The sequence below is a fragment of the Tauraco erythrolophus genome, chromosome Z (genome assembly GCF_009769465.1).
Source record: "Tauraco erythrolophus isolate bTauEry1 chromosome Z, bTauEry1.pri, whole genome shotgun sequence".
NCBI lineage: Eukaryota > Metazoa > Chordata > Aves > Musophagiformes > Musophagidae > Tauraco > Tauraco erythrolophus.
The window spans coordinates 40316234-40343834 of record NC_141496.1 but is presented as its reverse complement, the minus strand read 5'-3'; the positions used below and the strand labels follow the sequence as shown (position 1 = coordinate 40343834).

The 27601-nt window shown below is 38.3% G+C and overlaps 1 protein-coding gene across 1 annotated transcript in view; it reads left to right on the top strand.

Annotated features, from left to right (window-relative positions):
- XRCC4 (X-ray repair cross complementing 4) overlaps positions 1-27601 on the top strand; it is a 187315-nt gene that overhangs the window by 122455 nt on the left and 37259 nt on the right. Inside the window, exon 7 of the mRNA XM_086629505.1 lies at positions 410-554. Coding sequence (XP_086485631.1) covers positions 410-554 — 145 coding nt within the window. The remainder of the gene's footprint in view (positions 1-409; positions 555-27601) is intronic.

The following is a 27601-nucleotide window of genomic DNA, read 5'->3' as shown; positions in this document are numbered from 1 at the left end:
AACACTCAAGCTCCTTTCCCTGTGCCACGTGCACATCTTCCTCAGTTATTCAGTAGGTGAAAAAGACTGGGTTAACTACCTCAGTTAAGGTAGGTGAAACTGGGCTCTATAGGCTACCTGTTCTGTTACTGTAGACTCTACAAGGAGGAATGAGAAGATCATCAATATACTTGTGGTTTATAACTGCCCATCTTTCTCTCCATTGACAACAAAGTTTTTGAGGGAAGCTTATCTTTCTAGTTTGTTTGGTCTTTTGGAATTTCCCTTTATGTCATCTGTTTTGACAACAGCTGCTGTCAAATCTGAGCCTATCTTAGCTGTATAGAGATTTTAATAAAAATAACCAAAAAATATTTTATGAATTGTCTGGTAAAGTTCTCTTCAGTTTTGGCCCTTTTCCTTTTGGCAGCACCAGAACGAAAGGATTCCTTTCTGAGCAGCCCAGATGTCATCGATACGGCTCCAAGAAGAAAGCGAAGACAAAGGACAGCAAAGCCTGCTGGGACAGGAGCTAAGATGGCTACTTACGAGACTGAACTGCCAGCCGAGGAAAAGTAAGCAGTTTTCAAATGTATTGAAATGTTCTCATACCTACCAATGTTGGAAGGTTTGTGGTTTGGTTATTTTGTGTTTTTGTGTGCAGTTTTATATTTCAGGCTGAGTACTGTTGTGTTGCATTCTGTATAGTCATTTACAGTGATTTTACCCAACTCTGAATAGATGTGAATGATTAAATTGTCAGGCCCAATGATTTACTGATTTTAATACACCTTTAAAGTGACAGTCGTAAAATTCTTTTCTTTAATCAACTTGGATAACTTTAAGCAAATAGGCTGAAGCCTACTGAAACGATGTTCTGTAGGTTACTGTATAACCCTGCAGGCAAAGAGGATGCGTTTATAGCACGTGTCAAACTAAGATGAACAGCTTCATCTAAGTAGTGTCACAGAAAGTAGTAGCATTATGAGTGTCTTTTTTCACAGTAAGAGTGGTCAAACACAGGAACAGGTTGCCCAGAGAGGTTGTGGAGCCTCCATCTGTGGAAGGATTCAAAACCCGACTGGGCATGGTCCTGCTGTCGTTGAGGAGGGAGGTTGGGCTAGGCAATCTTCAGAGATCCCTTCCAGCCTCATCATCCTGTGATTCTGTCTTTTTAATTTCAGTGGAAACTAATTGACAATACTGTTTTTAATAGACAGAGTAGATTTCTTTTGAAAATAAGATCAGTGGCAATAAAAAAGAAGTCTCTCTTAAACAGAAGGGGGTCTGAATTTATAACACTTAATAAAAGTCTTTGTCTTCTTGTCATTCTTGACTTTTGAAAACTTTTTCACATGATCTGAGAGGTGCTTAGTTATGCATAGAATTACCTCAGAGCTGCCATGTGATGGTGGCATTTTCTTCAGAAACTGATCTTTCTTTTTAAGACCTATGGTTAGATTTGAAAATAACTATTTTTCCCTTTTTATCTGTCGTTTCCAATGGATAATAAACTGTTTAAATACACAGTCACAAGAAGACTACAAAGACATTTCCCATGATTAAAAAGATTTCTGTTTAAATCAGCAAGAGAATTATCTCATTTTAACATAGAAGGTTGTGGCTTGATGCCAGCAAGAAATGTTTAAACTTACAATCCTGTTTTATTAGTAAAAAAATATATATATATTTTTATAACACTCTAGAAAAATGTCAAATTCTTGTGTTCTTTTAGAGTCTAGTATATTACAATGAACAATGCTTTTCCCCATTGTTTGTAGTCAGTTTGATTTTGAGAGTCTGGCTGGTTTTGCCTGAAATACAATTTCACCCCTTTTAATATTGATTGTGGAAGGAAAACCTACAAAGCCAAATGATTGCAAAGGAGAATATAGAGGCCTTGGGCTGAGTAATCCTCAGCGTATGAATATCTGAGTCCTGTGTGTAAGGGAAAGACTGGGAGGATATTGATATTTTTAATTCCTTTAAGTAAGGCAAATTTTAGAAAAATCAGAGCAACATTATGTTTTTCATACTGTGCAAACCATTTCTAACATGCTTACAGAATCAAGTCGGAGCTGAGTCTGAAGTGTGACTCTTCTTGGCTGTAACATAATTAGTTAAATTTTAAGGCTTACTATATGAAAAATCCATTCTGTCAGTCTGCATCCCTGCTTTTCTTTTTGCATTAAGTATGTATGAATTCCTTTTAAACAGTGGCTTTGCCCTACAGATTACAACATTGCTTGGCGTGTGACTTACCTTCCAGTACCGTGAAGGTGTATCTAACAATGGAAGATCTGTGTTTCTCTATGATCTCGTGGTGACTTCAGAAATCAAATGTGATATTGCTTGATACTGGAATCAATTTTTTAATCCTTTCTGTACTTAAAAATACAGTGGCAATGCTAATTCTTTGATTAGATAAGAAGATATTAGATCTCTCCATTTACCTGGAACATTACAAAAGCCAACCTGTAATCATTTTGATTTTGCTGATTATTTTTCTCAGTGTTCCTGCTTAGTTCTTGGGTTTTGAACTTCGTCTTAAGTCTTTTGCCAGCTGCTAATCAAACTTTCAGTCAATTTTCTTGGCTAATAATTTTCACTTCTCTTCAGCCTGTCAAAAGTAGGGAGATGTAGAATTAGTATCATAATCCAGTTCAAAAATAGAGATGTTTCTTTTTATGAAACCTCCTCGGTAATTTGTGCTGACGGAAGGCTGGAACCTACATGGTGCAAAAGGTTGTATCTTAAACCGGTGGTACATTGGGGTCCTGCCCAAAATGTTTTCCAGTATTGTGTCACTTAGCAAAAAATTACTAATCCAAGCAAACCACCCCAGCCTGCTGGGGCGACGGGGAGGCGGGAAGTTAACCTCCAAATTCCTTCACCTTTGGAAATGCTCCATCACAAATATGGAAGATGTACAGCCCTTGGAAGCATGTTATGGTTTTCTGTTTGGCAGGAGGATCAAATGACAGATTGTGATCACATTTGTAAATGCACGAATGAATCCTTATTTCTGAGTCCTCTTGCACAGACCTGCAGAAAGATTTGACTCTTTACTCGTAATGTAAATACTTTAAGGTGCTATCACATAAAATCGTTTCTCACAGTTCTTGCTTTAACAAACTAAAGCTTATTTAGAATTATTTTCCATTTTCAAGTTTTGCTGACATCGTCAGTGCTTGTTTCATGTTTGCCAGGCAATGAAAAGGCGGTTAGAAACCAAACATCAAGAGCATAATGCTGCCTTTATATTGTTGCATCGTAAGTCAGTTGATACGAGATCCTAAATCAGATGAAGTACTTCTTTACTTAAAGGAGAGCATCCAAGTTTTTTTTTTTCTTCTTGGCTTTCAGATTGTTTTTTGAAAGTAGTGTTTTTCAACACAGTCGTTGTTATCACATAATAGGAATGATATCTTTTATGTATTTCTCCTAAGATTTTAAAGTATGGTAAGAAAATACTGTTTATGTTTTAAGTTAAGAACATCTAAAGTTAATACTGAGTCATGAAAAAAGAAAGGATTATATTTCTGCAAATATTTTAGATTTATGGATGTTGAGGCTAGTTATGTAGCAATTCTGTAGTCCTTTGGAATGAAAATATGTTCTTAGATATGACCAAGAATACTGAGAAGAATGCAAATAAAAATCTGTTTAACATAGAAATTAGAGCAAAAGGAGTACTGCCTTTCTCGTGGTTTATGTGTGGGTGCAGTGGCAGGAAAAGGAGTTGAATAGCGTGTATCTATATAGACATCTAGTATTACTATGACGATTTATTCAAGGACTAAATCGATGTTTTTAATGAAACTTGGAAATATGCTTTGGATAATATTAAGCTTAGCAAAAGTAGTATAGACATGAGATCAGCAAAGAACTGAACTAGGATTTGTGAGACAAGGTTTATAATGAGCTGTTTAATTGTTTGCTGAGATAAAGATGTTCTTTAGGATAAAGCAGAAATTTGGAATAATTAGTTGATCAGTGAATTGCCAAGACTCGGGTTTATCCAGCTCTCTAGCAGGTTGTTTTTCAAATCTGAGATACCCAATGAAAGGTAATGCTTCTTTGGGCAGACGGATATTGCTTATAGTTGGTAACAGTCAAACTATAGCTCGCAATTTACACATTTTTAAAATGTGACAAAGGGTAGTTCTTAAAGTTGAAAACATGATTGAGTCAGGACATAAAATAAAATAACTCTGATTCCAGTAAACAGTGATGGTATTGGTGAAGCTCTAACTGTAACTTAGTATCTGGATATTTCCTCAGGTGCAAAGCAGAGATAATATGTAAGCCAAGTTAAGATGCAAATTCTCCTTTTCACAATTTGCATTTCATACTCGGAGGAGAGAAATTAATAAGAGCACTCTCAATCCACAGTTAGAAATTATGCTTATTGATGCATTACCCAAATCTCTCAGGGGACTGCATGTGAATAACACTATCAGCTATGCAAAATATGCATTCAATATAGAGGCTTAAGTGTATGGCCTGTCAGCTTTAATCCTATAAATAATTGGATGTTTCTATAATAGTTTCACTTTGAAAGTATTGAAACCTATTTGAGAGAAGATAGTACCTACTGAAGATCATAATTTTTTTAAATATAATTTCATAAATTAAGAATTGTCATTGAATGCAGAATACTTTGTGTAGCTTGTACAATCTATAGTCACAGAGTACAGTGAAACCCAACCAGTGCTGGAGTCTCTGTTAACTACTACAAAAGTAAATCAGGAAAGAGATTCCTTTTCTAGTATAGCTTACAATTACTACTTTGCTTCCACAAGTAAAAATTTATCTTTCTGCTTTGGTTTATCAAAATTAGGGTTTTTTAAGAGGTTAGAAAAGCAAATTTTTTTTTTCTGTCTCTTATTTCCTACTAATAAAGGATCTAGTTTTATGGTCCTCGTTCACAGATGGGCTTCCTAGGAGGAAGGTTTTACTGGATAAGACTCAAAAATTTCTTTTAATTTATTCTGTAGGTTTCAAAATGTAATGCATTCCATCTGTTGTATAGTGTTTATAATTTCTTTGCTATTGAATGTGTAAATACTGTTGAGGATATGTACAATTTCAGAAGTGGTTTGGGGGAAAGCATCTTAAATACAGGAAGAACCTTATTATGGATGCAAATATGCTGGATTCTCCTGAGAGTGAGAGTTGAGACAACCTAAAAATGTTATTACAGAGAAAATGCTTCATAATTGAGAAGCAAGTGTTAAGAAATACTTTTAATTCAATTGACTGAGCAAAACCAGGTATTTACTTGCCTCTTCTGTAAAGAAATACATGTTTGCTCCAAGCACTGTGATTCTGATTTATTAGTTATTCTGCTTGTCAAAAATTTCAGTTTCGTATATATAAGTCTATTTTTGTACATTCTGGGGTTTTTTTTAATTGAAATTTTACTTCTGCTGGCTTGATACTTCTTGTTTGATTAATAAAACTGAGTGACTGGCAGAATCAGCCCTATGTTTAAAATGAAGACAAGAGATGCTTTCCCTTGACTTCAGTATGTTTGGTTTTGCTGAAGTATCGAGATGCAGTCATAGCCCCACTGAATTCGATAGGATCTTTGCCACCACTATTTTAAATCTTTCTTTTTTACATATCAGTGCTTTTTCAGAGAGCTCGAAGTGTTCCATATATACGTAGGGTTCCTCAGAAGCATCCATATGAAGTGAAAAAACATATTCAGATTGCTGACTGGGTGTTTGGAAGTGCCAGGAGTTGCCGGGGGGGTTTTGTGCCACCTGAAATGCCATCACCTGCTCCATCAGAAGAGGCCAAAGGGAGAATGTCATTTTTACTTCAAATACGATTGTTACGGTCCTCACACTCAGTGTTTGTTCCTGACTTAAGGGTCTGATTACAGTTACTCACGCGTGTGATTGTAGGTAGGATCAGCTGCGTAGTTTTGGTTAACTGGTTAATGATAAATGTGGGGGGTTTTGTTTTCACACTCTTATCTCTTTCTGTACCTTCAAAAGGTTTTTACAGTCTTCATAAGTATAGATCATTTATTTGAAAAAAAAAGCTCTTAGCGTTATATTCCACTACTGTAATAAGCTGGACTTGTCTTTCTTTTGATAACCTCCCACCCCTTTAAAAGCACTCGGAGCCTGTGGTGTGCCAGGAATCCCCCAGGGATCATCTCTCTGCATTTGTTTAATTTATTGCTTGCGGTTCACATTTTTATAAGTCCTAATGCAGGGTTTATTTAAAATGTGGTTTGCCACCACCAGTGATTCAGGTAGCAAAAACATAGGTTTGTCCTGGAATGTGGCGTTCTCAGAGGGTTACACATAGACATCAGTATTACTGTCTCATACAACAAGTAATCCTTTCTCATAAAGATTTAACAAAGTGAAATTTGGATTCCACTGGAAGTAATACCATAACCTTCCATGGTCCAGAGGGGGTATAAAGTTTACACCACAGTTACCTTCTTTTAAAAAAAGATATATTTGAGAGCTCATGTTGACATGTCAATTTTTTATTCACTAAGTGTATTTATTTAATGCAATTGGAGGGAACTTGCGGAGCCTTGCATGATGTGGCAAAGCACCATGATCACTAGTATGTCAGTGAGTCAATGTAGTGTCCGTGTACAGGAGTGTTAAGTTCATTCCTGCCATAATAAATTTATGGAATGCAGAGTATAGAAAGTTTTTTATCATTAACTCATTCAGGCTGAAATGTGAACAGGTTAAGTCTCTTAGAAGTGGACAGTCAGGTTCATTTGAGACTCTAATATAAGAATCAAAGCAAAAATTTTTAAATAGCTGAATTAAGTCCTTTTTGTGTTTCAGTCACGCTCAGCATTTTCTTACACTTGGAATGGTTTCTTTCTTTCCATTTTTGGCATGACATTGGCAGCAGCAGTCGGTCACTGGTCACACCAGACAGACTGTTTTGACTCACCTGTGCAAATACTGAAAATTGTGCTGTAACTTTGTGTGGCCCGATGGGAGCTTTGATAAGTGATACTCCTCTTCTGAACAATCACCTGTGAATATTTAAGGTTGCATAAGGCTGGAGCAGAAAGAAGAGCTTGTTTAGTGCCTGTGTTATGTGACTCGTGGCTGTACAAAAACAAGGTGTCGTCAGAGGAAAAAGGGATAGAAGCCTTTAGTTACAATGCATAGCAATATTTGAAAAAAAAAGTTGCAAAAATCTAGATTAATTCCATATTCAACTGGAATGACTAAGGCAGAAATAAATACAACACAGTAAAGCTGCTTTTCTCTTGCTGTCACCCTGACTTTCTGTGCACTGAGTTTGTTTTAACTGAGCAGTAGATAATTAGGCTTCCACCATCCGTGTGGGAAGGGATGATTTATTTCCATGGAAAGTGCAAGGAATTGGTATCTGCACTCACCATTTCTCCTGACTCCCCAGAGAAAGACGGGAAAATATGAAGACTGAAAACCCGAGGGCAGGGAAAAATGAACATTATCTGCTGACCTCCGAGGCTGCAATTTCTCCTGAGCAAAGTCGCTCAGCTCTCTGGTTTGTAGCACATCTCACCGATTTTTGTCACTAGTAATAGCCTAATAATTGACTGCTGATGGAGAAGTTATTACTCAGTAAGACTGACAGGACTCTACCCTGTGTTTTCTCAGGGCATGTTCTTTAGAGCAGGATTTTATTGCTGTGACAAATCCAGTGAGATATATGTCTCAAATGATTCATCTGTAATGTATTTCAGTGAAACTGGTAACTGTGAGATTATAAGAGGATAGCTTAAAAAATGGAAACAATATCTTCTTCCATTAGCTTTGGTGTTTTTTTTTCTCTTGCCTTTTTAACAAAGATTTATATTGGAATGGTGTTTGAACTAAATTTTATATTTTAAGCCTCTCATAGGTAGGTTGTGGGTTGGTATAATTTAATTCATCGCGCTGCGGGTTATTTTGTTAAATACTCTGATCCCGGCTGGGGTATTTTAATGTGGGAGGCAAAAGAATTGCTCCTCAGGAGTAAATTACAGTAAGAAGGAGGAAAGACTGTGTGTGGTTGAGCTAACCAGCAGTGCTGGAATGTTTGTTGGCTTTTGATGTAGACCAAGCTACAATATTTTCAGTCTTTTAGGGGGAAGGCTGTGAAGTAAGAAAAGGAGATTGCATTAAAACAATAAAAAAGGCAATATTTAAAATTTCTTGTACATCCTTGTGATTAATGTACAGCAGCAAACGTGGACACTCTCTTTATGAACACTTCTGTAAAGGGCTCTTGACAATGTTGTCAATTAAACCTCCACTTCCTAAACCAGCTCTACAGGCAGAATTATTTTCACATTACTTTTAATAGGAAGAAGCCTGTAATGCAGATGCCTAAGATTTTGACTATCCACATTGGCAGGAGATTAAGACTAGACTGATGGCAAGCCTAAGTAACCATGCTTGCCAGCTCAGTCCTGATGTCAAAGATAGCATGGAAGAGAATGAGATGAAAGCTTGGCTATATTAATGAGATAAAGCTGCCTCAAATATCTGTTTTTATTGTTCATTAGACTGATCATGAAATGTGTCTTCTTTACTGGATTAAACTAGAGTATTTCATATAACACGACTGTCTGTGAAGACCAGTAATCCCTTAACTCGTTATGGACCCCAGGAAACATTCTGGAGAAAATCCCCCACGAAGAAAAAGAAAAAGAAAAAGAAAAAGAAAAAGAAAAAGAAAAAGAAAAAGAAAAAGAAAAAGAAAAAGAAAAAGAAAAAGAAAAAGAAAAAGAAAAAGAAAAAGAAAAAGAAAGAAAAAGAAAAACAGAGCTAAAAAGCTACCATTTAGAATTAGCTACACTTTTCAATTTCTTTATTTTAAAATAAGTGTATAAAATCCACAGAACTAAATCCTTTTACTTACTTTTCCAACAGTGACTTTGCAGCCCCAGACTCCTCCAGTGAAGGCTATATCTAGATTGCGTGTTTGTTTTTCACCTGTTTAATTTCAATGATTACTGTTGACTGTGAAGACCTACATCCAGCCAGTGAGAAATATTACATTAGACTTAGATGACCTTCTAGACCTTCTGTGTATAACGTATAATATGCGGCACATTCAGTAACGTTTTCTGTGTCTTTCTCTCCCATCTCCTTTTATGTCTTTTGTGGCAGGTTCATTAGACTCAGTGTTTCATAGTTGGCAGGGATGCTGTTGAAACTGAGTGAGATGCAGATAACAAGACATTTCCTATTCCAGAGTGCTTGAAATCTAATGCAAGAACATAGGAAAACCAAGGGAAAAAGGGCTCCAAGTAGGGAGACTTGTGCTGAGTTTTGTTTTAATCCTGTACCTTCTGCCTCACAAGGCAGGCTGATCTTTCAAAATGACTTGGAGAAGGAGCAAGGGAAGCTCTAGATAGGAGTACGGAAAAGGGTGAGAGATGACACTTGGCACATTACTGAGCAGACAGATGAGAGAGAACTTGGTGAGACACACTGAGTTGTGCATTTGTTTTCCTGTTTGTAACATATATATGTTTCCCCAAAGCAGTACATTAAGCACTTTAAGACCATGTGAATGGATTTTCAATAATATTTAGATCCCCAGATCTGATCTGTATGGATAAATTTTCATAAATTTATACACTGCGACTAATAGATATGGTAGGAGCAAATGCGCTTTCATGGTCGGCTGAGAGGACTCAATCTGTTTCTGTCACCTTGTATCAGGGTTCAGCATGACATTAATCAGTATCCTTTTTGATGAGTTCTGCCATCTGTGTGAGGGTATATAGCACATTCTTATGCATCAGTCTAAAAACTTGTAGAATGCGAGAAATGAGTTGGACAAATTTCACATTATGTCTCTCTTAAAATAATTTAACTACCCTTTCAACCTCCTTGAACATAAATAAAAACAAGAGCTTATTAGAAGCTGCAGGAGGTACAGAATTAGATTAATACAGTCCTTGTTTACATAGAATACTGCTGGAAGATTTCCTTAATTACTTAATAACACTTTAAAAAATCCCTTATTTTATTCATTTATTAATTATTTTCTATTCATAACAATTATCAGGTAGCTATTGCATCATTCAAGCTTGTACATATGAACAGTAATCTGAAAATTAATTACATGCTTGTATTCTCTTCAGATTGTTAACTGTATAGCAACTATTATAACTGGACTTGGTATAAAAGTGAAGGGAAATGATCAATATTCAAAAATGATCAGCAAAAGAGTCCGTGTTGTAATGCACGTTAAATAGCAGAATTGAGATAAAAGGCTCCTTTCAAAATGAGCTCAATGTTTCAAAAGATGTAGAAGCACAAAGGTGAATTCAAATCTGACAATAGTCTAGCCATTGACATCAATATTTCATCCTGTATGTTCGAATGGACACAGTAATAATGATTAAAACTGAGGAAAAGGGCCAAATGTGCATATAAACACCACTGTTTAATGAAGGTAAGTTTCATTCTAGGTTTCATTCTAGAAATAGATGAGATTTCTAAAGCACTTTTTCAAAAGGTGATAACTATGCAAGAGCATAGAAATATTTTGTGTACTACTTCTACCATTTCTGTGGATATCAGAAAGAGAATTTGGCATCAAAGTAAGAAACGCATCTGTTAAATTAAAAAATGGTACCTCTAGCCTTGTGTTTCTATAGAAAAGATGAAGGTTATTTAACTTCAGAAAACAATTTGTGAGAAGATTGTTGAAGAAGGTGGTAATTTTAGAAGAAGATTGAAAGAAATTTAGTTTGAGTTTTAGAACATCTATTTCAGAGTGCTTCACTGAATTTAACAAAAGTTTAGAAAATAGCTTTTTTTCCATATTGAGAAGTTAACCACGTACTATTTGAAATTATCAGGTTATGAATTATTATTTGGCCACGGGAAGAAAACTGTTATAAACACATAATTCACATTGTGATCTGCCCTGCTCCACTCCCTAGATTCCTAAGCAACACTTGAGAATCTTTTCACAGGGGTCATTTTTTGCTCAGAGAGGAGTATGGTAGATTATTCATCACTTCAATGTTCCAGTGCAACTTGCTAAACCTTGAAGTTGCACGAGTGTAAAACTGAAGTAAAGTGATGATAAATCATGTAATTTAGTTTCTAGTGGTGATGTGAACCATCCAGACTATTACTGCTTTTGCCTCTCTAGAGTTGCTTTCTGGGTAACTATTAAACTACGTGAAAAAAAAAAAAAATCTACTTTTTTTAAAGTATCCTGAAAAATTATATATTTTTGTAAAGAAACTCCTCAAGCCTTTAGACTAAAATATACCACTAAATAATAGAATATTTCTACAAAGAGTATACCTACTGGATTTGCCATTCGTCACAAATACAGAATTATTTTTGTGCTCAGGTACTGTATCACTGTCAAGCTGTACTGAAACATAATGTTAAGAAAGAAGCCCTCGGTATGTAAATACTCCCCTTTAGTTATAGCTGGGTAGCTACAGCATTGCCTGAAGATGTTCAATGAGAAGAAAAACAGATTATACCCAGTGTGCTGGCAAAATCTAAAGTGATAGAATCTGAACAGCTATATCAGGTAAAGTAGAAACAGATTTGAAAACACAAACAGAAGTTCTCCAAATAAAAATAAAGTATCATCAGGATATGATGAGTTCCCTGTTGACTCTTCAAAGGATTCAAAATACTTTATGAGCTCCACATTCAAAATTTTAAAAAGAGCCAAAAACATCAGCTTTTTATCAATGTTACTCAGAGCGATCCCGGAGCTAGTATAAGGAAAACTTCCAAACCAGTATCCCCCAACCAGTGACCGTGGTGTGGGAGAGAAGCAAGGGAAAGAATAGGAGCAGAAGGGAGCAAAACAGTCTTTCTACAGTATATATCAAGTTTGTGCAACTTACCGTCAGGGTATGTGTTGTAATTCCCAAAGCTGGGAGCAACAGTGGGTGGTTGGGCCAACAAGCCACTGAGGAGCGACGTCCTCTTTGCCCCTTTGCAAGCAGGTGACGGCTGATGCATCTGAACACAGATAATACTTACTGGTCTGACTGCCCATGGGGTCAGGTGTACCACCACTGGCCCGACAAACAGCGTGGCCACAGCTCTCATGATGTACCCATGGTCACACCGCATCAGTTTTGCCGGTGAGCACTTTTGGTTGGGTGGTAGCTGAGGGCACGCTGGAGGGGAGGTGAGGGTCATGGTTCTTTTGCCGTAGGAGGGTGAGGAAATTAGAAACATTTATCTGTATAGCAGGAGACTTGGAAAAATTATGTCAAGGCACTGAAATAAACAGGGATAGGATCGTAAGAGCTGGAGACGTTGTAGTGGCACGGGATTTAGTGTTAGAGGAATACAGTATTGCTCAACTGAGTCTTTATCCACTCTTTTGTTTAAGACCTCTTGGTCTTCTGTTTGTCTTCCTACTTTCTCCTATCCGGCGTAACACTTGAGAAACATGTAACAATGGCCTCTGCATGCCTGATATGCATCTGCACCTTTTCTGCTCTAAATAATACCAAATCAACCATCACATCTTAGGACAGAAGTATGAATGCTTCTCAGACTGTTTATTCAGTATGACTTGGTGCAGTACGTTGCCAGAGACCACAATCCCAAGTTGACAGTGTCTCTAATGAAGTGATTTGCAAGGCTGAGATTTTTCTGATGCTGTTATAATCTTTTCTTAGGCTAGATTTACGAAAATGTCAGTGTTTCATGGTACCCTAAGACAGTATTAGCCAGACACTCCTCTTTTTCATGGTTTCTTGCATACCATTCCCAGTTCTGCTCTGATTCCTATGTCCTGACATGTTCTCCTTTTTCCAAGCTAAAAAGATACAACTTATTTTTTCATTAGTTATAACTTTTCTGTTACTCAGGTCCCTTTAACAAAACAGCTCATATGTAGATAGGTCATATTGAATATGATATGTGTCATTGGCCTGTATTATCTTCTGATGTTAGCATTTGTTAGAATTTTTACAGCCAACAAGATAAAAATGACTGCAAAATGACCTGCTTTTTTAGACCCTTGAAATTTCAGTTTTCAAATGCCTTGAAAGTTAGCCCAACTTTCAAATCAGCAGCAGATCTCCTTTAAGAACAAAGTTGAGACACACTGAGTGCTTGAGAAGAATTTTCCAAACACCATTTGAGCTTCATGGTATATCAACCAAAAGTTGTATTTCTATTCAATAGAGAAATATGTTAGTGAAAGAAAATGCTATTTGAGAAACGTTTGTATTAGTAAAGTTCTCTGTCAGTTTTTATAAATGGTAAACAGGCGTGAATGCTGTTGGCCAGGTAAGTTTGCATAGTCTGTGCAAGCTTTTCAAATGACTTGAATCTTCCTGAATCTAAGCTGGCTTGTTACGTTTTTGTTTCAAATCTTCACTTTTTTACTATATATTCCTGTCCTGAGTCATATTTAAGCATTGTATTTATTTTTAAAGCATTCTTCTGGGATTTCTTTTAGTGCTGTTACCTGAGCATTAAAGAGTTGAGTCTTAGGACTTCAAAATCATTATCATTAAAATTTCTGTCACACCTAAAATTGCTGTCCTTAGCAGGGCACAGACATTCCAAATGTAATTGAGTTCTCTGCTTTTAAATATGTTCCTTGGCTGAGTCATGTTGACAAGTGCTTTTCACCTTGAAAACTTTCCAGTTGTTAGACTTAGTCAATTTGACATGGAATTCAGAAAATGAACTGAAGTGGAGCCTAACACTGTCTGCATAAAGGTGCACCTGTGTATAGGTTAACTTGCCATCACCTGACATCTCCAAATATTATTCTTCCATTGTATGTTCTTACAAAAGCATGTTGTCTCCTGTAACACAGTCTCTATTGTCTGCTAGAGCAAAATGTGACGGCCTTAGTATACGTGAAGGAAAAGAGAAGTCAGATTGCTTTTCTGAGCAGTTACACCTTAACATTTAGATGTACAAGACAGAAACACAAATATAAGATCCACAGCTCCAAGTTTTTTTCTTGATGCAGCTTGTAACCTTGTCAGTAGCATCTTGGAATAGCATCTTGTTCTTATAGACATTATTAACATGTCAATTCTCCAGTAGTGTTATCATGGATCTATTGGCAGAGGAGAATTTGCAAGCCTTAGAGAAGAAGATGGGTTGTTGTTTTTAGAGATTATTTTTTCAAAAGACCATTTTGCACTATGCAAAATTAATTTTTGGTTAGCCAGAGAAAGAATCTGTGCTGCAGGACAGGATATTAGTGGTATAATTTACAAATTAAAGTTTTATTATAAATGCATGAGCAAGATATCTCCCTAGATGTCTTTTTCTTCTTAGAAACAAGAATATTTAAATTCATACTATTTCATTCTCCTTCCTTATTTTATATTATTTTTAATACAGTACTTCTTTTATTTTCTCACTTTTCTTCATCTTTCAGCAAAATGAATTCTCCTGCCAGTAACCAAGCTGTCAGATAAATTACAATAAAATTTATATTAACTCAAAAGGGAACTAAAGGACTAAGCCACATTAAAGTAAACAATAGCAATTCCATATTCAATCTGTATATGAAGCTTACATGAGAACTCATAGATAATACCAACTCTGAAGGTACTGTTTTTATTATAACGCTTCTTGATTTCAGAAGTATTTTGTTCTAGGTTTTAGTGTGTAAATTAAACGTACACATTAATTACATAAATGTAATTAAATTTAGTGTGTACAGGGCTTCAGCACCAGGCAAGTATTCAAGAAAAAATATAATATGTTGAAAATGTATACCTGTTTGATTGGATAAACAGGACAACCTACTAGATCAATGATGACTGACAGATCATAAAGCTCTCTAGTGTTTAATTATAAATGAACGGACATCACCAGGATGGCACAGATGTGTGACAAGGGCTTAAGCAGCAGGCTTCAATTTTATTAAAAAGCACTTCTGAAGAAAACATAATTATGTTTTAGGCATAATTATGCTAATTAGGCATAAGCAGTGCATGGATATAGATAGGGGACAGAAGAATTCTTGGTCTGCTTAGAGACTGCATTAAGCAACCTGCTAGGAGCCTGGAGCTGTAGAGCCTAACAGTTTCCTCCTCCTTTCTCAAAGCTCAAATTGTGTCCTGTTGCTGGCTGGACCTGACCATTTCTTTAGGCACACCAGCTTCTGTCATATGTTCCACATTAGAGAGATGGCTGTTCGGCCACACTAGACTTTAACTGTTAGGAGATTTCCAAAGTAACAAATTATGACAAAATTTCAATAATATCCATCTTGTGCAACTTCATTTTTTTCCGATGCTGTGAAAACAGTAGAAAACCTAGTCCAGCCTCCTCCTCCTAGGAAAATTCCTTCTTGCTCCTTCCTACTTCAGGCAGGTGGCTATCCTATATAAACTACAGACTGTCCTACAGAATATTTTGGTGTGCCTTCCTTTACTGCAGTTAGGTTACTGAGCTTTCTCTGGTTGAAGGAAGAAAACAGATGAGGTCTCAGCTGAGCTATGGCTTATCTATCTTCCTACTTATATTCATGATGGGATGATTTAAGGAGGTAGTGGCAACTGTAGGGGAACAATCCAGTCCATCTGTGTCTTTTACTTAGGCTAGTCAAATCCTCCATCCATTCAACTGGGGAAGCATTTTCTGTGTGTGACAAATAAATAGGATGTACAATACATGGTTATCCTCTGCTAGAGAAGCTGGCTCAAAATTTACAATTTACATTGCATCCCTTTAATCTCATACCTAGATTCGAAAGCTACTTGTATACTTCCCATGCATTAGACACTTCCCAAACTGGTTGTAGTGGGGCAGAAGTTTTCCTTGCTTATCATTGTACAGATCTGATTAAGAATAAAGAACCTCTTCTTACCAGCTGTGAATAAGTGAACCGTTGTAGGTATAAGACCTCCTGGAGCCTTTAGAAATCCATGGAACAAGATATTTCCTGGTCGAACCAAGGACCGCGCAGCACTGCATTAGCTGCATCACAAGTCAGTGCCTGTAGGATCCCTCATCAAATCTGATCAGTCAGGCATTTATCTCACCATGGTACATTGATGCATACATCTACTTCGAATCATGGAATCATAGAAAGATTAGGGTTGGAAGGGACCTCAAAGATCATCTACTCCAACCCTCCTGACATGGGCAGGGAAACCTTCCATTACATCTGGTTGCTCAAAGCCTCATCCAAGCTCTCCTTGAACACTTCCAGGGATGGGGCAGCCACAGCTTCTCTGGGCAACCTGATCAAGTGCCTCACCACCCTCAGAGTGAAGAATTTCTTCCTTGGATCTAATCTAAATCTCCCCTCTTTCAGTTTAAAGCCGTTGCCTCTTGTCCTATCACTACACACCCTTGTAAAAAGCCCCTCTCCAGCTTTCCTGTAGGCTCCCTTTAGGTACTGGAAGGCTACAATAAGATCACCCCGGAGCCTTCTCTTCTCCAGGCTCAACAGCCCCAACTCTCTCAGCCTGTCTTCATAGCAGAGGTGCTCCAGCCCTCGGATCGTCTTCGTGGCCCTCCTCTGGACTCGCTCCAGCAGCTCCATGTCCTTCTTGTGTTGGAGACTCCAGAGCTGAACGCAGTATTCCAGGTGGGGTCTCACGAGAGCAGAGTAGAGGGGCAGAATCCCCTCCCTCGACCTGCTGGCCACACTTCTTTGTAGGCAGCCCAGGATACGGTTGGCTTTCTGGGCTGCCAGCGCACATTGCCGGCTCATATTGAGCTTCTCATCCACCAGCACTCCCAAGTCCTTTTCCTCAGGGCTGCTCTCAATCCATTCTCCGCCCAGCCTGTACTTGTGCATGGGATTGCCCCGACCCACTTGCAGGACCTTGCACTTGGCCTTGTTGAACTTCATGAGGTTCTCACAGCCCACCTCTCCAGCCTGTCAAGGTCCCTCTGGATTGCATCCCTTCCCTCTAGCGTGTACACACCACACAGCTTGATGTCATCTGCAAACTTGCTGAGGGTGCACTCAATCCCACTGTCCATGTCACCAACAAAGATATTAAACAGCACTGGCCCCAGTACTGATCCCTAAGGAACACCACTCGTCACTGGCCTCCACATGGACATCGAGCCGTTGACCACAACTCTTCGAGTGCAACTATCCAGCCAATTCCTTATCCACTGAGTGGTCCATCCGTCAAATCCATGTCTCTCCAGTTTAGAGACAAGGATGTCATGCGAGACAGTGTCAAAATACCTGAGTACCTTTCTGCAATTACTGTAGGCTCAAGCCTATCTCAGAACAAATAAGTATATTCTGTGCATTTCAGGCATAATCTGTTGGTTGTTGTCATTGGCCAGCAACTGATAATTAGCCAAATAAGTATGGATTTTACTAACAAAATATTAAATCTTAAATAAAGTGTATTTTGTCTGCATTAAAAAATCAGGGAAAAATACTTCATGAACTGAAAAAACAGGTATTTGCTAGAACAAAAAGTCTGCTAAAGTTGTTTTGAATTCTGAGTTAAATTTATTTTTAAACTGTGAACCCTATCATTGGAATATTTATGCATGTTCTTTTTGTCTCATAACCTATTAACAGTACACACTTTGAAATAGACACTTTTTCTTGCTTTTCTATTTTAATGTTTCTTATCTCTTCTTCCTCATGCCTCTGGCTGGCTGAGTACACCCACTGATTTTCCCTGAAGCTAATGCAAAAATTTGAAATTCAAATTACTGACAGACGTGGATTGCTTTTCAAACAAGGCATCTAAATGTTCTCAAACACCTTGATGAGTTATGTGTTCAGAGGGCGGCAGATCAATGAAATCAATTACGTGTTTTTATTTATAGTCTCTTTCCTGTCAATGGAGTTGTCTTTTACATAATCTCCAAGCCCAGTCTGACAATTGCTATAGTGTTTCAGGTATTTTATATACTTACCTCTGAAATACAAAGAAGAGAATAATAAATATTGCATGCATGGCATGTGGTCCCTAGACTTATTAATCAACACAGAAGGTTAACTGTTTTCAGTTTACAGTTCTTTCTTTACATTCAGAAAACACAAATATTTTCTCTTTGAATGCACCGGAGATATCTTAGACTAATTTTATTGTACCGTGTATTCTAGTACACTGTACAACTATTCATGACATTAAATGATGCAGAACTACTATACAGATGTTTTGGTGCCTTTGCAGCCCTAACTAGAAAGCGACTGAAGATTTCTTACGCATCCATTTGCTGTTCTAGTAATGAAAAAATTACATGCAGCTCATTGTTTGCAAAAAAATAATATACTTAACAGAGTACTGAGCAGAAGAGAATGAGCCTATAGAAAGAAGATCACTTAGATTAGGGAAAAAATTCTTCATAGCAAACACATGATCAATATAGTGTAATTAAATGGATGAGTATAGATACTTATCAAGTCTGAAAAAAATATTTTTCCTTTGATGTATGGACTCAGCCTCCTCACTTTGTCTCATCAGTTGTAAAAATCATTTGGAGGTGGACCTGCTTTTAGCCTTTGAATGGTTTATTTATAAACACATCCGTCAGGTGCATACTGAGCTGCTGCAGTGGGCTTACCTCCTAGAATACTTTTGTAGGGCCTCTGGTTTCCTCTTTTTTTAATCATTCCGTGTCATCGTGTGTATGCCCTTCTGAGATTTTTAGCCAGAAAGAAGGTGAGTGTAAAAATATTAATTCTGGAGGACTGACTCCTCTGTTGTTTCATAATGCAGCTTTTGTCTTGGACAGTGCCAAAACTACATGGAGCTGGAGTAAACTGCTAGATTTTGACTTTGGTGGATTAAAATTTAAATTTTGTATTATGTATTTCACAGGAATTATTTTCATAATGTATAACCTGCAGGGCTTTGGCAAAGACAGTTCTTTTTTGGATCTAAGCAAAATTTCATCCGTATTTCTTACACACAGTGTGAAGGTTTTTTTTGGGGGAAACAAAAAGGCATTCTATTCTCCAACGTGAAAGAAAAAGGATGGAAAATATAATTACTGATCTCTCTTCCTGTGGTCACACAAACCATTAGGACTTTCATCAAAAGATAACTTCATAAGAGGCAATCTGCAAAAGCTTAAAGTCAACCCAAAAGTCAGTGGCAACAACCTAATTCCATCCTGATTTAGAATTTAGCCTATGACATCCCTTGAAGTGGACGGAAACAAGTGAAGATAGGAAGCCTCTGCATCCTGTGGCTCCCTGAAAGACTGCAAGAATCCAGGGACAGTGGATGCGAGAACAGTAGGTCTTGTATACAGTTGTGTAGCAGAGGTCCATCATGTCTCTGGAGCTTGCTCTTCTGAGAAACCCCACCTTCTCAGGAAGCCACTGTTGATTTGGAAGGGAATGCGTCTCCTTTCTAAGGGAAGGGTTTTTATGGCAGAATTTTAAAGCGTAGGTTGCACTCTTGGTGTGAATGGGAACAGTGGCAGTGACATCAAGAACAGGATGCTGGAATGTGATGCTTCAAGCTGGTGCGTGGTGAAGCAATCATCACCCGTGTGATGTCCCACTGAAACCACCAGTTTGAACTGCACTGGGCATAAATATTTACATTGCTACTTTATAGAATCATAGAATCATAGAATGGTTAGAGTTGGAAGGGACCTCAAAGATCATCTAGTTCCAACCCCCCTGCCATGGGCAGGGAAACCCTCCACTACACCAGGTTGCCCAAAGCCTCATCCAGCCTGGCCTTGAACGCTTCCAGGGATGGGGCATCTACAACTTATCTGGGCAACCTGTTCCTGTGCCTCACCACCCTCTGAGTGAAAAATTTCTTCCTATATCTAATCTAAATCTGCCCTCTTTAAGTTTAAAGCCACTTCCCCTTGTCCTATCACTACATGCCCTTGTAAAAAGGCCCTCTCCAGCTTTCCTGTAGGCCCCTTTTAAGTACTGGAAGGCTACAATAAGATCACCCCGGAGCTTTTTCTTCTCCAGGCTGAACAGCCCCAACTCTCTCAGCCTGTCTTCATAGCAGAGGTGCTCCAGCCCTTGGATCGTCTTCGTGGCCCTCCTCTGGACCCGCTCCAGCAGCTCCATATCCTTCTTGTGCTGAGGACTCCAGAGCTGAACACAGTATTCCATGTGGGGTCTCACGAGAGCAGAGTAGAGGGGCAGAATCCCCTCCCTCGACCTGCTGGCCACGCTCCTTTTGATGCAGCCCAGGATACGGTTGGCTTTCTGGGTTGCCAGTGCACATTGCCGGCTCACATTGAGCTTCTCATCCAACAGTACTCCCAAGTCCTTTTCCTCTGTGCTGCTCTCAATCCATTCTCCTCCCAGCCTGTACTTCTGCTTGGGATTGCCCTGACCCATGTGCAGGACCTTGCACTTGGCCTTGTTGAACTTCATGAAGTTCTCACAGCCCACCTCTCCAACCTGTCAAGGTCCCTCTGGATGGCATCCCTTCCCTCCAGCATGTGCACTACACCACACAACTTGGTGTCATCTGCAAACTTGCTGAGGGTGCACTCGATCCCACTGTCCATGTCTCCAACAAAGATGTTAAATAGCACTGGCCCCAGTACTGATCCCTGAGGAACACCACTCGTCACAGGCCTCCACGTGGACATTGAACCATTGACAACAACTCTTTGAGTGCGACCATCCAGCCAATTCCTTATGCACCGAGTGGTCCGTGCATCAAAACCATGTCTTTCCAGTTTAGAGACAAGGATGTTGTGTGGGACAGTATCAAATGCTTTGGATAAGTCCAGGTAGATGATGTCAGTTGCTCTTCCCCTATTCATCAATGCTGTAACCTCATCATAGAAGGTCACCAAATTAGTCAGGCAGGATTTGCCCTTAGTGAGGATTTGCCCTTAGTGAGTTTAAGTTAGTGGAAGCATAATAATACAACAACAATACAATACAATGCTCAAAAATGCTGATGGCAGGCAGACAATACTTTCAATACAGCTGTGGATAAGTACTAAATTCTCAAATATGGATTATCTTTGAATTTGTACTTGCTGGTAAACCATTATGATTCCCATTAAAAGAGCGTTGTGAGCAATCTGGCTTTTTTAGAGTTAGATGAGGATCTTAATGCATTAAAAATGTACCATGTTTATCTATGGAGAAAAAAAACTTTCATCTTAATTCCCTCAGGTCCCCATGCCTTCCTAGGGAGAATGGTCACCTACTGAATTGACCGAATAATGTGCTGAAAATTGCTTAATAGGAGGAGAAGCAATTTATCACTAATCTGTTTCAGGCTTGCCAGAGGTGATCTCTCATTTTGAACTGTAGCTGTTGAAGCTCAGAGGGGTGGTGAGTGAAAATGAGCAGGTGAAATTATTCAACATAAAAACCGCTTGCCAGAAGCTGCATTCCTAGGAGTGAGGGTTTAGAGAGCATGAGTGTTATTTAGGCGTCTAACTCCCCTTAATTATCAGTGGAAGGAAGAGCTCTAATCATCCGTGACTGGTGAGTTTAAAAACCTCTTCCTTCACCTTCCTAAGAAAGTGTCAGATTAGGAAGTTTGAATTTCAGCAGAGTGAATATAATGAGGTCAGGGCAGCTGCAGAGCACTCATCATTCTTCAGAAAAAGGCCATTCCGTGCTCTCAGCGTGGAACGTTTCCCCTCCTCAGACACAGGTTTTATCCCCTTTCTCTCTTTGGCTTTTGTAAGTGGACGGCTTAGTCACCCTGGTACTAACAGTCCTTGTGTTCTAGGCATTGCTATAAGCTTGATTACACAGATAAATTATTGCAAAATAAGCCGTTCATTTAATAAGTGAATTTAAAGAGCAGTGGTGTTGCATAAGTCCCTGAATGACACTCTTACTCTACAATTGCCCCTTATTGTGCTCCACCTTTCCCCAGCTTCAGAGGAGACAAAGCTGGACCTGGGAAAGGTAGTCTTACAGCACAAGAGTCTCCACCTGTGGAATTGTTCTCCCATTGCTCTTCCTGGGTGTTTCAGCAGTAGAAAATCCTGACTGTTTCCAGACCTTTGAAAAATGTTATTTTATCAAGTAGATGTCCTGCTCTATAAGCTTACCAAGAGGGATAGTTCAGCCTGATCAGCTTTTTAAAAAGTCTCTGGAGCTGAGAAACCTAAGCATTTTGCTTGTTTGGAGCCAAATGAACTAAAGGAATCTGGTTTAAAATTTGCTTTATTTCCACGCCTGGGTAACATGATAAAGTTATCTGTTTTGTGTGTGTGCAAGTACTATGTTTGGCATTCAGCTGTCTGATCTCTATTTTCTAATATTCTCTATTTTCTAATATTCTCTATTTTCTAATATTCTCTATTTTCTAATATTCTCTATTTTCTAATATTCCTGACTTGTCGCTGCTCCTTCAGTGCTTCCAGTGCACCCAACTGCCCCTCTTTCATCTCACTGCTCTGCTCTTCAATTGGGGTAAAAGGTGTTTTGACCCGGAGCTGATGCTGTCGCCTTCAAGCTTTTTCCTACATTGCCTGGTTTTTAAGTGTTTTTTCTATATGCCCGTTTTCTGCTGAGTTGCCAGGATTCTGGTCAGGTCCAGTAAAGCGTGAGCTTCGTCAGCCCCTTAAGACTGGATTTTTTTAATAGTATCTGGATTCCTATGGATGCAGGCAGACGTTTACTGGGATACTCGTATGTGCCTTGGCTCGCAAACTCCTGGGGGAACCGTTTGCTGTGTTCAGTTGTCATTTAAGGAAAGAAATAAACCTGTAACATCTGCAGTCCAGTAAACATCTTGAATAAAAAATTTTGGTACAAAATATTGTAAGTTTTCTTCACTCCTGTAGGCCTCATCTTGGACAGAAATAACTATGAAGTCTTACAGGCCCAGAGAAACGTGCTTGCGGTTGTTTTCAGCCAGTGCACGTGCATTCTTTAATGGCATCTGTTATTAGAAATAGGCTCTGTTTTCAGTGTTGAGAAAGCCTTAAATAGGCATAATAGAGCAAATTTAGGGGAAAAAATCAGCATACATTATATATTATTTACAGATCATCTGGAACGTCTTTACTCTCTCCAGCAGGAGTTAGAAATTTTCTTCCAAAATTATTTTGCTGGTTTAAGAATTCTTTTATGCCTTAAAAACCTTGAAAAGCTGCTTGTTCCTATTCTGCCTGCAGGCAAATTGTAAAACTTACTGCTCTGGATAGAAGGGGGACATGATACTTTTATACTTTCATGACTTTGGTAGGGCACACTTTGGTAAGCAGATTGTACAAGAGGGATGTAGGGAGCAAAGGACAAAAGGAGGAGATGTGTTTCCATCTTTTCTTCTTCCAGGTTTTAGAGTTGAAGACAAAAATCTAATACATTGAGGTCTGCAGGGCAGTAAAACCATTTTTTTATTTACTTAGCCAGGTACTAGCTGCAAGAGAGCCACTGGAAATGTAGTTCATACCAAACTGCTTTGCTTTGAGCAGGGAATGCAAGAACTTAAAACCCCTAATCTAAATCTTCCATGTGGAAAGATGTTTTGGTTTAGCTTTTTGGTCTGTTGGCTTGAATATTAAAGCTAATTGTAATTAGAAAGTCAGATTTCCAAATGCAGTAAATTTACTCTAACTAGAAATTTCAGCTTTGGAGGAAGGACCAACCAAGTAATAACAGCCGCAAAACTTCAGTGGGCTGAGTGATGCTCTGTAGCCCTGTTCCTGTTTACTACCCATATAAGCTGACACTGGGAGCTGTCTGCTGCTCGTTTTCTTCTCTAAAGTGCAGTAGTGAGCTATAAAACCAATCCGATGAAAGCCCTAAAGGTCTAGTGGGCAATAACAGAAACAAAAGGTACAGTTTTCTTTCAGCACAACCAACACAACGTTTCTTTGATTAGACAGCTGAAGGTCCAAGTAAATAAAGGAAGAAGATCATCACTGGCTCTTACTTTGGGAGCAATTAATAGTCCTTTGATAACACACTATTTCCTTTTTTCCGGCTTTTGCATTGCCCTTCCTTTCCTTTTGCTGGTTAAGCACTCTCAATAGAGCTTCATCTAAAGTTGTGGGCAGTAGAAATCCTTATGTTTTTTATCTTTTCCAGGTGATTAGGTTTTTGGGGGTTTTGCCCGTTTGGGAAACAAAGGCTACCTTTTAAAAAAGAACAATATAAAAGGTTTTCTCACATTACTTTTTACATTCCTTTGTAACTGACACAGACTAAAGCATCTTGTATATCCTGGATGGAAAATTTAGTAATTTCATTTTGTTTACTACACATTTTTTTTAATCTACTTCAAGTTTGAGTGTTAGAAGGTTCTGGTGTATTTTACTGGATTAAGAAAAAAAACAGATGGAGAATAGAGAAGAGAAAGTCACAACTGGATATGTTTCTGAAACCAGAAGATATTCTGGAAAGTATAATTTTTTTCTTTCATAATGAATGATTATTTTTTTCTTAAAACCATGCCGTACATCAAAGAATTTTATTGTTACAGGTGCCATAAAATTAGATATACGGTTGCTCCACTTATTAGTAATAATGATACTACTCTAACAGCAAACCCAGTCCTTAGCAATCATGCATAATTAAATTTGTAAGTTTCACTCTGCAGCTGTACGTTTGTTCGCAGTCTTATCTTACTGCCACAGTTAGATACCCATTCTGGGACTTTTTTTCCTAGAAACTGTATGTGGGAATTTTTTTCAGTGTTTCAAATAACTCTAGAACTGATGAATTTAAATCTTTGTCCCTGGCAAAAATTTATTTGCATATAGTTTAGATCGACTCGTTTGATTTAGTCCTAGCATAAGGGCTCTTTTCCTCTCGTGGTAATGGTGTAAAGTTTAAAGCTTTTCATTTGTTTCATTGTTTTCCTGACCGTGTTTTTAGACAGATAGCTCTCAATCTGGAATTTCATATTAGATATATTTATGATCTGTAAAGCCTTTGTTTTGTATATACCCTCAAGAGGAAAACCATGGAGCAGCCATACACTAAATCCTTTCCAGGTTCGCGTGTATGTTTTAACAATGTTGGAAGTGGTGGCTCAAAACAGCTTGTTGATTGGTAAGAAGGAATTGCAAGTAAACAAAGTTTTGCAGAAGCAAATTAAACTAGCATGTGTTCCTGCCAAAATCCAGAAATTATTCACAGCAGACAAGCCCTGGGGCTGCAACAGGCCATTTTGTAATACTGCTCCGTTTCTCTGGTCTTATCCTTGTGAACATGTGAATTTCTGATCAATTTTTTTAATGCCTTTGAGCTGTGCTTTGTGGCTGGAATACAGTTTCTCCACCCTTCTGCAGTTCTTTACCTTACTTGGAAACATGAAGTCACAGAAGCAATCTTATTTTTAAAATTAATGAAGATCATTAGGTGTGAGGTTATAGGTCTGGTGTGTCCAGACCCAGGCTGAAACGTAATCCATGTCTGGTTCAAAGGCTGTGATCAGGTGTGGAGGTGCTTCCTGTCCACTGTTCTTACATGTGGATGGCCAAACAACCTTTGAAAAGGTCCGTGTCATGCAAAAGCATCCACATGGCTGCTCCTTCTTTGCTCTTTTATCCTTTCTCTATTTCTACGGCTTTGTGCGTTTATCGCAAAGAGTGTTTAACGTTCCGCAAATTTATTGCCATCGGATGACTAACATTACAGCGCTGCTGAGACTAGATCACCCACTTTGAGGGCAGGACAGAAGGTGGCTTGCAATTTCCCCTGTGCTGGCATGACAGCTCCTTGAGTCATGGTCTGACTCATCCTTCACCCCCTCAGAAGCTCCAGACCTACAGCACAGGAGATATAGAATTCCTCACTCCTTCCCTTGATTTTTTTCTTAATTACTTATCAGGCATAAAATTACTGGTCTCATAAAAATAGTAATTATAAACAGCTTTGTTTCTTCCCTTAGTCTGTACAGAAGGTCGCTTCTGCTACAGCCCTCACCTTGTGTCAGCACTCAAAAACAACAGCGTTGTTCTGTTTGGAGAGGTTAGACACAGTGACTCCCAGTCTGTCTACTTCTTCAGTTGTGAAAGAACACAAGCCTTTGCTGATAGCCTTTATCAACTTCTAAAAGCCTTTCCAAGCAGCTTGCTGGGGTTTTTTTCTTTGTTGGTTTGTTTTTTTTTGTTTTTTTTTTTTTTTTTAATGCGTGTGTGCGTTGGTTTTACTGTTTCCTGGATTAAGTCTTAGCCAACAGCTTTCAACCAAAGCTCTGTTTCCCAAATGCTGTATTTCATCAACTTATTGCAGAGACACTGATTTTGTCTAGTGTTTTTAATATTTCTTCTGTGAAACAAGGCTCAATTCTTGTCTCTGTTCCTGACAGGTAACATCTGATACCTTTAGGGAATGAAACAGTTCTCTTAATCAGGTAGAAGGAACATTTTTTAACTGCTACCACAAAAAATGGGTCTTTAAAAGGATTGAACGCTTTAGGGAAAGGCTGTAGCTGAAGACATATATTTGGATACATGATTATATGAGGTTACTGCTAGATGTTATAAATAGCATTTGTTTCTCTGTCCCAAGGTGTTGTGCCAACAGTGACTGGATTTCAGTTTTGGTGAGGAAAATGGCTTGGTTTTGTTTGGGTTTTTTTGTTTGTTTGTTTGTTTTTTAAGTCAGTATTTATGAAATAGCTTGCCTGCAAAGGAGCTGTATGGAAGGAAAGGCAGAACTGTGTATCACAAGTCGCATCTCAGTCCTTCAGCTCCTGATGGAGCTGAGAGCATCCTTTCCTTTCTGCTCTCAACACCAATGCTAACTCCATTTTCAAAATCTGAATAGCTGAAACTCTGGACCCTGTCCATCCATCTCCCTCCCTTACGTCTGTTTCTTTTTCACATGGCAGCTTTAGCTTGCAGGGATCTTTGTTGAAAAATTAATTGCAGATTTTTTAAAACTCGAAACATTAACAACTAAACTGAAGAGTTTGGGTAGGGAATTGATTGTGTATGTTAATAAGGACCTGGAGATGCTGTTTAATTCATATTTCTGAGTTTAAACAAACTTTGATTGTGCTGTTGTGATACTGGTTGGATATTGTTCGGGAAAGACATGTATTGTAAAGATAAGGACTATTTTTGTGTTCATTTGTTTCAGAATTTTGCGATACAAATACAGTACCTAGAGAAACAACATATCTTAGCAGACATGCGCTTACAAGCCATATGCTTACCCTGAGGTATTTTTATTCTTTATGGTGGTATCAGTAAAGTCTCTGCAGAAACACCCTAGAGGTTATTGGTACTTTTCCCTTAATTCTTAGCTGGATCATTCCTCAGAGCCATGTTCCATATTCAAAACTTAAGAAGAACATGCTTTCCCAGTCCATAAAAGTGTAAAACAGACACAAGATATTTTTTTTTGTTCTCTTTTTGTATCAAAATCAGAAGACTGAAGTGAGAGCAAGTGGTATCTTTGTGGCTAAAGCCTGTACCTATTCAATTCACATTGTCTGAAAGTCTACAATGAGGTTGAGAGAACAGGAAATCTGAAAGAGTAACTTTTTTCGGACCTGTATTTTTTTATGCCATATTTCACATACTTCCTAAGATATGCAGAGCTCTATTTTAGGTTAGGGAGGAGGAATGGGATAAGGAAAACAAAATGAAAAAGGATAAAATTTACTTATCAGGAGATCGCTAGGATATAGTGAGACCAATCTAAGAATACCAAAAAAAGCAGTAAGACTTCTACTAATCTGGTGGATTTGTTAGAGGATAGGCTTCCTGCACATTCACTGTTTAATTAATAAGGCTGTCTATAATAATTAAAT